The 14,279-nt window shown below is 34.4% G+C and overlaps 1 protein-coding gene across 1 annotated transcript; it reads right to left on the reverse strand.

Annotated features, from left to right (window-relative positions):
- Positions 1 to 793: 793 nt before the first annotated feature.
- On the reverse strand, positions 794 to 1,744 carry LOC141559604 (olfactory receptor 6T1-like). Its single transcript, XM_074297393.1, has one exon. The coding sequence runs from the start codon at positions 1,742 to 1,744 to the stop codon at positions 794 to 796; it is 951 nt and encodes a 316-aa protein (XP_074153494.1).
- Positions 1,745 to 14,279: the final 12,535 nt, after the last annotated feature.

The raw sequence follows: 14,279 nt of genomic DNA on the forward strand, positions 1-14,279 counted from the left end.
ATATATATATACTATTTTATTTGATCCCCATAATAATCTTGGATGAATGAACAATACATGCACTATTATCTTAAATTGATGAATGAAGAAATTATGGCTCAGAAAGATTAAGTGGCCATGGTCTTATAGATCATAGTCTTCAAGGATTTTTCATTCCAAATTTAGGGCTGTTTCTATCACCCGATGCTATCTTAGTTCCAATTTGAAGAAGCCATCGTTAATTTTGTAGGAGTACTGCGTTTATTTCTAGAGAATGGGTTGAACTATTTCTAAATTCAATGCTATTTTGACTCTTCTCTATTAGAATACTGATAGCATCCTTCATCTTAATTATTATCTGTATGGAATCCACTTCTTTACCCCAGTCTCTACTTATGATTCTACATATAGTTTTAATATCAGAATTGCAGAATGACAAAATATTAGCTCTGGAAAGCACAAGGATGACCCCATACACAACTGGCTCATTTTATAAATGAAGAAACAAGTTCACAGATGAAAACTTACTTGACTTATGTTATACTGATCATAATTGAATTTGTTGGATTTTTAACTCAATCCTCTTTGTACAAAACCACAATGCAAGCCTTCCAGTTTAAAGGTGACTGTATTAAAGATATTTGTCTTCTTTGTGGTTTAAAACATAAGTCATCAAAATCTCTTTTTTATTGCTGTTAGATGATGTCTTTCCCCAATGTTTAAAGATTAAGGCTATTCTTTGACTTAAGGAGACAATAGTAATCTGTTACCTGAGAGTCTCTGTCTCCCAAACTCACTCCCTTTCTCAGGGTCCTCATAACCTTCTGGCACCTATGTTCCTGTGCCACTTCAGGGCATCCCATAGGGCCTGCTTTACCTTATCATTACGTAGACTAAAGATGAATGGATTCAGAAGTGGAGTAATGATACATACTAAGGCTGAGGCTCCTTTCTTTAGTGACATAGACTGGCTCTCTGATGTACGAATGTAGAGGAAGATGGAGCCTCCATAGGCAATGACAACCACAACAAGGTGTGAAGCACAGGTGGAAAATGCTTTCCTCTTTTCTTTGGCTGTTGGAGCTCGGAAGACAGTAGCAAAGATGCAGACATAAGATACAGAAGTCAGTCCCAGAGAACCCAGAAGAGCAGCTGTGGAAAGTATAAATGCCACTAACTTCAGAAGTTGTGTATCCCCACAAGAGAGTTGCATCAATGGCCAGCTGTCACAAAAGAAGTGGTCAATGACATTGGGGCCACAAAAAGGTAAGCTAGCCATGAGAATGGTAGGACAGAGCACCCAAAAGAAGCCAGAAATCCAGGAGGCTATGACTAAACGGATACAGATGGGACCATTCATCAGAGTCTCATAGTGTAATGGACGACAGATAGCTAGATAGCGATCTAAGGACATAACAGCTAAGAGGAAATAGTCACTGGTGGCCAGGAGGAAATAGAGGTATGACTGCATGATACAGGCAGCAAAGGAGATAGAGTAGTCCCTGGTGATGATGCTGACCATCATCTTGGGGACCACAACAGAGACCCACCCTAGCTCCAGGAGAGAGAGATTTCTCAGGAAGAAATACATCTGGGTTTGTAGACGATGATCAGTCCAGCTAAGTACAATGATGAGCAAGTTCCCCAGAATTGTCACGATATATATCACCAGAAGCCCCAAGAATAGCATGATCTGTAGGCTCCAGCTTCCAGGGAAACCAATCAGCACAAATTCTGTTACCCGGGTCCAATTTTCTGAATACATTTCCCTTTATCTGTGAGGGCAAAAGGACATATGAGATCATTTGAAGTTTGTTTACAGAAAATTAGCCAACCAGTTATTTGTTGATCACCTGCTACATGTAGAACACTGGGATAGACTATAAGGACATGTAAAGTATAAGAAAGAGCCTCCAATTTCAAAGGATTTACCTTTTTGCTGGGAACATAAGAGTCTTTGAGAGAAAGCTTTGGGCAAATCATTTTGATTATTATTAACCTGGTTGCTGGAAAAGAGTCTATATGTTTTCAACCTTATTTTTATTTTTTATGGAAGACTAAGAAGATGAACCCATTGTGCTATACACACATTCTTCATTACTATAAAGCCAAGCCCCTGGTACAGCATTTGCTACCATTACTTTGTGTTAAATTTTAAGGCTCCTTTCTAGTTTCCCTCAGTCTAGAAGACAACCTCACAGATAGAAACATGCTCATATAGCACTTAAATGTTTACAAAGTGCTTTTCTCAATTCAATTTTGTGAGATACTTATATTAATCCACTTTGTACATTCCCACAACTAGGACATATAAGAAGCTAGTACTCCAACCAAAATCTTTTAATTCCAGATCTTGAACTTTTCCAGAGCCCACCAAACTGCTTCCAACCAAAGCTAAGATATACTAGTTAAATCAGCAGTATGATGTGGCATTCAAAAAAAAAAAAAGCCAAAGGTACCTTAAGATTAATGTTATCTATCTATCTATCTATCTATCTATCTATCTATCTATCTATCTGTCTTCCATTCTCTCTTTCTCTCTGTCTCTCTGTCTGTCTGTCTGTCTCTCTGTCTCTCTCTCTCTCTCTGTCTCTCTCTCTGTCTCTCTGTCTCTGTCTCTGTCTCTGTCTCTCTCTGTCTCTCTCTCTCTCTCTCTGTCTCTCTCTCTCTCTCTCTCTCTCTCTCTCTCTCTTTCTCTGTCTGTCTCTCTTTTTCTCTCTCTGTCTCTTTCTTAATAAGAGTAAGAGAAATTGTATCCACAGTGAGGAAGTTGATATTTCAAAAACACTGTTCTGCTTAGATCCCATCTGGCTCCATTGTCATTTCAAACTCGAAATTTCCAAAACAAAATCCACTATTTTCCCTCCTGAACCATACTCTTCCCAAACTTCCCTATTTTGGTTATTGACAGCATCTTTTCTTTCCAGTGAACTTATTTTCCAAGTTGGGAGTCCTGCTTGATTCTTCCTCCATGTAGAAGCCAAATTTTCACAATCCTAGTGCAGCAATTCCTACTCCCTTGTACTTTGGAAAGTTTTCACTCTGTTCTGGGTTCACTATGCTACTGAAGTCAGTCAATAAACATTCAATAATTATCTATTCTGTGCCAGTCACTATGCTAAGAACTTCTTAGCAATGTCTAAGCCATGCTTCCTGCATTGTGGCTTCTTCCTCCTATTTTTCCACCTAAATTTGGACTCCTTTTCTTTAGACATGAGTTCTGATTGATGATGATTCACCTTACCTACTGTGTGCACAATGATACTTGCTTGACAGTCACCAAATCATGCCATACCATGAATACTATCTTCTAGTCTCCCTCGCATTCCTTTCCAACTCTTTCTTCTCTGTATGTGTTGTATTCCCCATTACAATCTAAATTTATATTGTACAATATAAGGGCATAGACTATTTTGCTTGCTTTCATTTATATCTCTAGTTTTTAATATTAGGCCTAGCACAACATTTAGAAAACAACCATTTAGTAAATTATTTTCACCCATCCATTCATTCATATTTCTTAGAAACAAGTTTGACCATGTCATTCTCTTAATCAACAAACTTCAGTAGTCCCTTGTTGCCTGTAGCATAAAATACAAGGAGACTTGGGATTCATAGTCGGCAAAGAAGATCAATGAATGATTTTCATCTAGCCCCTTTACTTTTCTGAACCCCCATTTCTTCCCTTTGAATTGAGGCAACCAGTCTTGAAAAATACTTCATCTATATGACTCTACATTCCAAACATCTACAATTCCATGAAGCATATATCAGTGGAAAAGACAGCAAGAAAATAGGGAGCTTTTGACCATGAAATTCTATGATTTCTACATAGCATGTTTAATCACTTGTTGCATTAAAAGATTATGAGGGAATATTCAAGCTTCTTGTCAGGAATAGGAATAGCAATAGATTATTTCTTAGTCTTCTTCCAACCTTAAAATTCTATGTAATTAAAAATATTTATTGAGTCTATCTCTGTAATAAGAAACTTTTGAAATAAATTAAGAGGACATGCCATAATTTTCATAGAAAAGATAGTAGTTCTTAGCTGAGGTCCTCTCAGCATGCCTCATGGCCACAAACATGACACATATATAACCGACTATGTATCCAATTCATTACATTAACATACAAATTACAAGTAGATGATGAAATATTCCTGATTCTTACATACAAAAGTTTCTGGAGTGTTTATAATGGAAAGATAATTTTTAATGAAGGAGTGATTATATGATGCAAAGAAGAGAAAGATCTGCATTTCTGCATTAGGGATGACTAGTATAAAGCCAAGGAGATGGGATGGGAGATGCAGTGTTATGTGTGAGAAGAGAAGACCAGCATGGAAAGGATAGTAATGTATAATAGCTTTCTCTTTCCACATAGGGAAAATGGGGTGATTAAATGAAATCATTAGTAAGTTGTCTTTCTGGTTTAGATGGTATAAAGAAATAGTAAATTAAGTGCTTGGAATATATTATCATATTTTAATTCTTTGAAAATGAATTCATTGAAATAAATTCAGAAAAAAGTTATTGAATACCTAGTATTATTTAATTAAAAGACCATTGGAATTGAAAATAGAACACCTAGATTTGAGTCCTTGTTATGTCATTTTAACTTGTGCCTGTGGATAATTGTTCGATATATGTGACCCTCATTTTCCTCACATGATATTTATTCTATCTACTTACTAGTATTACTGTGAGAAAATCATAGGCTGCATAAATGAGATGCATCTATTCTTATTATCTGTTATCTATTTGTGAAATCATATGTTTGGTAACTTTCTATCAAAACATTTAATTAAGTGTGGCAGAAAGGAAACAACCTTAGATTGTGGATAAAGACTCCTGACTTCTAATCCAATTCTGAAAGTTACTACCTAAGAGACTTTGGGAAAGTCATATTATGTTGTGTAAAAAACAAAGGTACTAGGACCTTGACTTAGTGATAAATAATGTCTCTCCAGAGAGAGGGGAATACTATTAAAAGAGAGAATTGGAGATTATGAGAGAAGCAAGACTTGGAAATCACACATAATTAAGCTAGATTGACTAGAGAGAGTCTCAAGAGCTAACAAACAATCTGAACCATCCTGTGAAAAGGAATTGAGGAAACTTTTGCAAGCCTACAATCATTCCCTTTCCCATTATCTTACGTGCAAATACTCAGGGAAACTAAATAAGCAAAATTCTTAAATAACTTACATTCTTTAGTAATTCTGTCATATATCATTGCTGTGATTTGTACTGTAGGGGAAGGCTTGCTTATCTTCCTTAGGATTGGGCATAATAGTTGCCTTCCAGACTTTGCAGACATCTAGAGAGTCCACTATCAATTTTAGCATTATTCCCTTTTCTCAATGGATGAAACCAATTGATCCATCTGTTGTTAAGGTTTTTTTTAATCACCACAGAACCTTTTGGTCTCTTTCAACTTCTTATAAAATGCACTTGAACATGATATTATAGTGGATGCTTGGTACCCCATCCAATAACACAATGTTATTGACAGAAGGGACTTTACTTAGAGATCATTTTGTTAGTCCTTCATTTTATAAATGATGTAATTAAAATTTAGGGTGTTTAAATGAAATCCTTTGGACCTCACAATTCTGGTTAGGACTTAGGACTTAGGACTGGAAATCAAGTGTTTTGATTCTTGGTGCCATAGTTCTCCCCTTATACCAGATCGGTTCCAGCAAAAAATCAGTAAAATAGTTGATATAGCATCTATATTCTTCTCAATAAAGTGAGAAAAATACTTACATTTAAACATATAATCTACCCCCACAATAGCAATCATATATCACTTCCAATGGGAAGGAAGCTATATTGAAAAGATGCATTTTCCAATATGAAAACCATGGTCAAATCTTAATTTGTTGAATTCTTGAACTCCCTGGGCTAGATGGAATCTAGAAGTAATTAGCATATACTTCAACTTCAGTGGCCCACTGTTCATTCTTTCCACCAGCTGCCAAACTGATACATATCATTACAAATCAATATATATATATATGTATATATATACATATACATATATATATATATATATATATCAACGTTTATATCAATATTGGCTGAGGCAATTGAGGAAGCTTGGAAGTATTAACTGTCTGAGGCCTGATTTGAACTCAGGTCCTCATGACTTCAGGGCTGGTGCTCTATCCACTGCATCACCTAGCTAACCCCACCCCCCAAAAAAACACATTGATATTCTTAAATTACAGATTTGACTAGATCAAAAAAAGTTTCTCTGGCTCCCTATTACTTCTAATCTACTCTTACTTACCTGATCCCAAGATCCCAATAGATGTTGGAAAACCCAGTCAGAACAGGAAGTAAAAATAGTTCTCTCCTCTTTCTTCAGCTCATTAGCCATTCTCCTTCTAGCTGAATGCTGAACACTCACTTCATTCCTACCTCTGTGTGAAGGAATATCTAGTTCACTTTTCTTAGAAGTCATAGGATAGGTCACAGGAGTTCATCTAAACTGGATGAACTTCATTCAAATGACTATATATGATTGCTTACATCTCTTGACTGAGTAGTGAATCACTGATGATTATCTTTCCAGTAAGATGTGGACCATTAGTTCTTACCATCTGCCCTCTGTCTGTGGCCTGGGGACCAACAGACATTTCTATTTGGCCTGGAGCCACGTTCTCCTATATGAGCAACTAGATGACACAGTGGATAAAGTGCCAGACATAAAAGTCAGGGACACCTGAAATTGAAACCTGCCTCAGATGCTTGCAAAATGACCCTTAATAAATTATTCAAATTCTACCAGTCTCATTTTTCTTATTTGTATAATGAGGATAATATACCTATACCTTATATATCTATATATAGATGCCTATATCTTAAGATTTAGTCAGATAATTAATGGAATAATGAATGTTAGATAATGTTAGATAGTGAATAGATAATGAATGGAAAGCACTTTGCATAATTTCAAGCACTGTATAAGTCACAGATATCAGTATGTATTTTCTCTCCTAATCAGGAGAAAGACTCCTTGAGATCTAATAGTATTTCTCTTTTAAATTTTTATCTCTAGTTCTTAATATAGTTCTTGGCAAAAATTAAGCGTTTAATCTCTGCTAATTCCTTCCTTCCTTCCTTCCTTCCTTCCTTCCTTCCTTCCTTCCTTCCTTCCTTCCTTCCTTCCTTCCTTCCTTCCTTCCTTCCTTCCTTCCTTCCTTTCTTCTTTCCTTTTCCCTCTTTCCTCCTTCTCTCTCTCTCTCTTCCTAGATAAAATACAATTACTTTGATCTCATGTTCAAAGTCCTTCACAGCCTCATAATAACCTACAAATCATCCCCCACCAAGAAAATTACATTGTATTTACTTTTGTTATTTTGTACTTACTGATTTATGTACATTTCCCCAATACAATATGTTTCTAAAAAGATAAAACTGTTGGTATTTTATCTTTTTAAACCAGTGCCTAAAATAGTCTTTCAAATATAGTGAAAGTATAGTAGAGGTTTGATGAATGAATAATTGAAAGTTAAATGGTTGACTCTAATCACCAGAGACCCAAATGGAAAACGCTTAACAAATCCTCATAGAGCTGATGAGTTTGGAATCTCAGAAGCATAAAATCTTAAAGAATGATCCTTCAGGATGATCCAGTTTAAGATCATTGTACAGATGATTTCATGGAATCTTAAAAAGATTAATTAAACATTCAAAATTACAAAGGTCTCATTCTCATAGTTCTTGGTCTTCCTCATCCTTCTGCCTATAATATAACTAGTCAATTGAACAAAAAAGTGAAATTTAAATTGTGAATATAGGCATTGAGTTTGAGCCTTCGGTGTTCATGGGATAAAAGAATCCCACCATTTCATTCAAAAGTTTCAATTTCAGAGGACTCAATTGATTCTAAGGTCAAGTTAGCATCCTAAACAGAAAGAATGAGCTATAGCTAGCACTTCTTCCTCCTGCTTACTTAAAGTAGATGTTCATTTGCAGCAGAAGATAAAGTTCTTTGATTTTTACACAGTTAATTCATTCCCAATTCTATCAATTAAAATTTATTTTAACTTTCTTAGAGCTATAGTCCCAGAAGAAAACCATCTTGACCCATGCTTGTTAAACAAGAATGCTATAATTAACCTCTTGAGGGAAAAGTAAAGTGTTGGCTTTGACTTCAAAGTTGCTATTGCTGCTATCTTTTTGACCCATAAAGAGAGCTAGTGTTGTTAGAGATATAACAATCAAGTTTGACAAATTGGGAAAGAGGTACTGAATGTATTGAGCGTAAACAGTAGGAAATGTCCTCTCAACTAAGGTTTTAAGTATAAATTATTTGAGAGTGATGAGAAACTGATACACCAGGATTCTTGGTAGGTGTGATCCTGGATGTAGGTTCCCATGACATAAGACTGTGGGACATCAGAAGGTACATTGCAAGGAGTTTGGATATAGAGAATTTATCTCTAATGAGGTAGATAGTAAAGAATGATGTCATATCACAATTTTATGTTTTAACTACCCTTGCTAATTACTTTAGATATTGTTTTCTTCTAGGTCTCTGAAGGAATGAAGTACCCTCTAAATTTTAATTTCCTATGACCCCAAATGCCTAACTCAAATTATGACTGTGGATCCTATGGTTCTATGAATACATTTTGGCTTCTATGATTTGAGAATTATCCCTAGATACAGAAAGTGAAGCAATAAAACATAATCAGTTTAGGAAAGAAGGTTGCTCACCTAAGGAATATTCTTAGAGACTTCAGTTCTTACATACACAAAGTTCATATTTAATCCCTTAATACCAAGATAATGTAAGTAGGTTTATCCTTTTGTATTTCTTCACATTCTCCTACATGGTGACTTTTAAAAAATTTTTTTTTGTCATCATATTTTCTAAAATATTTCCTCCATAGAACTCTCCCTTATAACAATAAAAAGGAGTTATACAAAGGAAATTGACAAACAAACTACATCTAAAATGACATGCAATATTTTGAACCATTGATCTCCAATCTTTTTATATTATAGAAAGTCAAATGCTGTAGTAGATAGATCATTGGACCTAGAGACAGAAAGACCTAACTTCAAATCTTGTTTCACACATTTACTAGTTTTCTAGGCAAGTCAATAAATCTATGTTTCAGTTTTCTTAGCTATAAAGTGCTACATAAATGCTAGCTATTATCTCTAGATCTATGTTCTCTAGATCTAAATTTGTTCACAGCAATTAAAGCAGCATGATTTCCTTAAGGAGAATTGTGCCTTTGTTGACTTTTTACAGTTACCTCCCTTGTAATCCTATTCCTTCTCTGATGAAACTTTCTTCCTATACTTATTACTTCAATATCATGCATGCTCCAGTAAGACATTTTACATAAGTTTCCTCTTCTTGAAAGTGTCCTAAACCTAAAATTTATTTCTTCCTGTCTTGCTTGTCTCCATATTAAAATTCCATTTTTGTTAGTATAACTGATCTCAACTAGTAGTACAGTTTGCTGTCTTAGATCTAGAAAACAGGGTATGTCCTAATAGTAAAAAGAGAAGGGTATCTAGGAATGGAGATCTTGACACTAACTTCCTTCTAAGTACAACTCAGTGGCTTCCTCCTATGTAAGGTCTTTTCTGATAGTTATTACTCATTAGTTAGTATTCCTATTTTCTAGGAATCTTTTATAACTTGGTTTATTCTTTTTTTTTGTTGTTTGTTTGTTTACTCATGCACAGATTGTATCCTCTCATTATAATGCGTGTTCCGAGGACATGGACTATTTCCATTTCTGCCTTTCTATTTTGTACCTGACATACCCAGTAGGTTCTTAATTAGAGTTAAATTGAATTTAATTACACATTAGGTTTTTATACATATAAATCATGTGATTTAATAAGAGAAAAACTGAAGGGAAGAAAACTATTTTAGAAACCAATTCTAATAGTCCAGGCAAAGTGCAACAAAGACCTTAATTGAGGTGGTGACAGTTGAACTAGAAATGAAAGTATGTTCACGAAAGACATTTTGTAGGCAAAGTTATCAAGACATGGAAAGTGATTGTATGCAGGGAATATTTGTATCAGGGACAAGAAATAATTTTAAAAATGGCTTGATGGATGTAACTAGGTGGCTCAGGGCACTGGAGTCAAGAGGACCTGAGTTCAAATTCAGCCCCAGATACTTGACACAAACTTGCTGTGTGTCTCTAATCCTGAGTGCCTCACCAAAACTTTCTCTCAATAAAACAAAGCAAAACAAAACAACAAAGGGGTTATGGCTGGAAAATATGGTGTATGGTATCCTCAACAGAAATGGTGAGGTTTTGGGGGAGATATGCTTTGGAGGAACTTGATTTGGGGAATGTTGAATTTGAGATAGTTGGTGAGACACCCAACTGACCTCAAGAAACAAGATACTATGAAACGTGACAAAGCCCTTGCTATCATCAATAGTGATTTGTAGCACCTTTTCATATAGAAATAGTTCTAATTTCTTTGTCTGAAGATTGTCTGTTCATATCCTTTGACTATTTATTAACTGGAGAATGGCTTAATTTCTTATAAATTTGAGTCAATTCTCTCTATATTTTGGAACAGAGGGCTTTATCAGAACCTTTGAATGTAAAAATGTTTTCCCATTTCTAATTTTGTCTGTATTAGTTTGTTTGTACAAAACCTTTTTAACTTAATATAATCAAAATTATCTATTTTGTGATAAATAATGATCTCTAGTTCTTCTTTGGTCACAAATTCTTTCATCCTCCACAAGCCTGATAGGCAAACTATCTTATGTTCTTCTAATGTATTTATAATACATTCTTTATGTCTAGATCAGTGGTCTTCAAACTTTTTAAATAGGGGGCCAGTTCACTGTCCCTCAGATTTTTGGAGGGTGGGACTATAGTAAAAACAAAAAGTCACACTCTGTATCTGCTCCTTAGTCCATTTGCCATAACCTGGTGCGCAGCATAAACGTCCTCAGCAGGCTGCATCTGGCCTGAGGGCCGTAGTTGAGAACCCCTGTCTAGATCATGAACCCATTTTGTCTTTATCTTGGTGTATGGTGTTAATTGTGGGTCAATGCCTACTTTCTACCATATTAGTTTCCAATTTTCCCAGAAGTTTTGTCAAATAGTGAATTCTTATCCCAAAAGCTGGGGTCTTTGGATTTGTCAAACAGTAGATCATTATAGTTATTGACTATTTTGTCCTATGAACCTAACCTATTCCACTGATCAATTAGTCTGTTTCTTAGCCAGTACCAAATGGTTTTGATGACTGTTTCTTTATAATATAGTTTTAGATGTGGTATAGCTAGGCCACCTGCATTTGCTTTTCTCTTCATTAATTCCTTTGAAATTCTTGACCTTCTATTCTTCCAGATGAATTTTGTTGTTATTTTTTCTAAGTCAGTAAAATAGTTTCTTGGGAGTTTGATTGGTATAGAACTAAATAAATAGATTAGTTTAGGGAATATTGTCATCTTTATTCTATTTGTTTGACCTATCCAAGAGCACTTGATATTTTTCCAATTGTTTAGATCTGACTTTACTTGTGTGGAAAGTGTTTTATAGTTTTCCTTATATAGTTCCTAACTTTCCCTTGGCAGATAGATTCCCAAATATTTTATAGTGTTGACTGTTATTTTAAATGGAATTTCTCTTTGTATTTCTTGCTATTGGGTTTTCTTAGTGATGTATAAAAATGCTGATGATTTATGTGGATAAATTTTGTATTCTGCAATTTTGCTAAAGTTGTGGATTATTTCTAATAGCTTCTTAGTTGATTCTCTGGGGTTCTCTAAGTATACCATCATATCATCTGCAAAGAGTAATGATTTGGTTTCCTTATTATCTACTCTAATTCCTTTAATCTCTTTTTCATCTCTTATTGCCAAAGCTGACATTTCTAATACAATATTGAATAGTAATGGTGATAGTGGGCAACCTTGTTTCATCCTTGATCTTATTGGGAATGATTTCACGTTATCCCCATTACATGATGCTTACTGATAGTTTTAAATAGATGTTACTGATTTTTAAGGAAAAAAAAACAACATTTATCCCTATATTCCCTAGTGTTTTTAATAGGAATAAGTGTTGGATTTTATCAAATGCTTTTTCTGTATCTATTGAGATAATCAGATTTTTTTGTTAATTTTGGTTATGGATAGAGTCAATTATGCTTATAGTTTTCCTCATATTGAACTAGCCCTGCATTCCTGGTATCAATCCTACTTGGTTGTGGTGTATTATCTGGGGGATGATTTTCTGTAATCTTTTTGCTAACATTTTATTTAATATTTCGCATCAATATTCATTAGGGAGATTGTTCTATAATTTTCTTTCTTTGTTTCCAACCAACCTGGTTTAGGTATCAGTACCATGTCTATGTCATAAAAGGAATTTGATAGGAATCCTTCATTCCCTATTTTTTTTCAAATATATTATATAGTCTTGGAGTTAATTGTTCTTTAAGTGTTTGATAGAATTAGCATATAAATCCATTTGTTCCTGGGGATTTTTTTTCTTAGGGAGTTGATTAATAGCTTGTTCTATTTCTTTTTCTAAAATGGGACTATTTGAGTAATTTACATCCTCCTCTGTTAATCTTGGCATTCTATATTTTTGTAGGTATTTCTTCATTTCACTTAGGTTAGCAAATTTATTGGCATAAAGTTGGGCAAAATTTTAATTATTGCTGTCATTTCCTCTTCATTGGTGGAAAATTCTCCCTTTTCATTTTTAAGACTAACAATTTGATTTTCCTCTTTCCTTTTTCTAATCAAATTTAGTAAAGATTTATCTTTTTTTCATAAAACCAACTCTTAGTTTTATTTATTAATTCAATAGTTTTTTTACTTTTGATTTTATTAATCTCTCCTTTTATTTTTAGAATTTCAAGTTTTGTATTTAATTGGGGGGAGGGTTAATTTGCTCTATTTCTAGATTTTTTAGTTGCAAGCCCAATTCAGTGTCTTCTCTTTTTCCCTTTTATGCAAGTAAGCCTCTAGAGATATAAAATTTCCCCTTATTACTGCTTTGGCTGCATCTTACAAATTTTGGTATGTTGTCTCATTATTGTCATTCTCTTGGATGAAATTATTGATTACCCATTCATTCTTTAGGATGGGATTATTTAGTTTCCAATTGATTTTTGGTCTACTTTCCCCCAGCTTTTTATTGAATGTAATGTTTATTGCATTGTGATCTGAAAAAAAATACATTTACTATTTCTCCCTTTCTGCATTTGATTTTGAGGTCTTTATGTCCTAATATATGGTCAGTTTTTGTATAGGTTCCATGAACTACTGAGAAGAACGTGTACTCTTTTCTGTATCCATTCAATTTTCTCCAAAGATCTATCATCTCTAATTTTTCTAGTATTCTATGTACCTCTTTAACTTCTTTCTCATTTATTTTGTGTTTTGATTTATCTGGTTCTGAGAGAGCAAGATTGAGATCCCCTACTAATATAGTTTTGCTGTCTATTTCTTCTTGCATCTCTCTTAACTTCTCCTTTAGGAGTTTGGATCCCATACCACTTGGTGCATATATGTTTAATATTGATAATGCTTCATTATCTATGGTACCTTTTAGCAAGATATAGTTTCCTTCCTTTTCTCTTTTAATTAGATCTATTTTTGCTTTTGCTTGATCTGAGATAAGGATGGCTACCCCTGCTTTTTTTTTTTTTTACTTCTCCTGAACTATATTAGATGCTCCAGCCTTTTACTTTACTCTGTATAAATCATTCTGCTTTAAATGTGTTTTTTGTAAACAACATATTGTAAGATTCTGGCTTTTAATCAAGTCTGCTATCCACTTCTACTTTATGGGAGAATTCACCCCATTCACATTTATGGTTAAAACTACTAATTCTGTATTTCCTGCCATCTTATTATTCCCAGATTACACTTTTTCTCTTTCCTTTTCCCAATATTTAACTTATGAGCACCCATTTGCCTCAAGCAGTCCTCCCCCTATAGAATCCCTTCTCCTTTAGAGTCCCTCCTCCTTTCTTATACCTTCCCCATACTATTTCTGTTTTCCCTTCTATTTAGCCTACCCCTTCCCTTTTTGCCTTTCCCCTTCTCCTTTTCACTAAGATGAGAGATGTTTCTCTGTAAAGCAAATATGTCTAATATTTTCTCTTTCAGCTAAATCTGATGAGAGTAAGATTCACACAATGTTCATTCTCGCCTTTGTTTCCCTCAAATATAATAGGTTTCCTTTGCTTCTTTATGAGATGTGATTTCCCTCTTTTTACCTCCACTTTTCCCTTTTTCTGGTATAATCTCCTTTCCACCTCTAGTTC

Source organism: Sminthopsis crassicaudata, chromosome 3 (genome assembly GCF_048593235.1).
Source record: "Sminthopsis crassicaudata isolate SCR6 chromosome 3, ASM4859323v1, whole genome shotgun sequence".
Classification (NCBI taxonomy): Eukaryota; Metazoa; Chordata; class Mammalia; order Dasyuromorphia; family Dasyuridae; genus Sminthopsis; species Sminthopsis crassicaudata.

Excerpts from the sequence above, each read along its gene's own strand:
- LOC141559604 (XM_074297393.1), bottom strand. The coding sequence starts at position 1,744 with ATGTATTCAGAAAATTGGACCCGGGTAACAGAATTTGTGCTGATTGGT.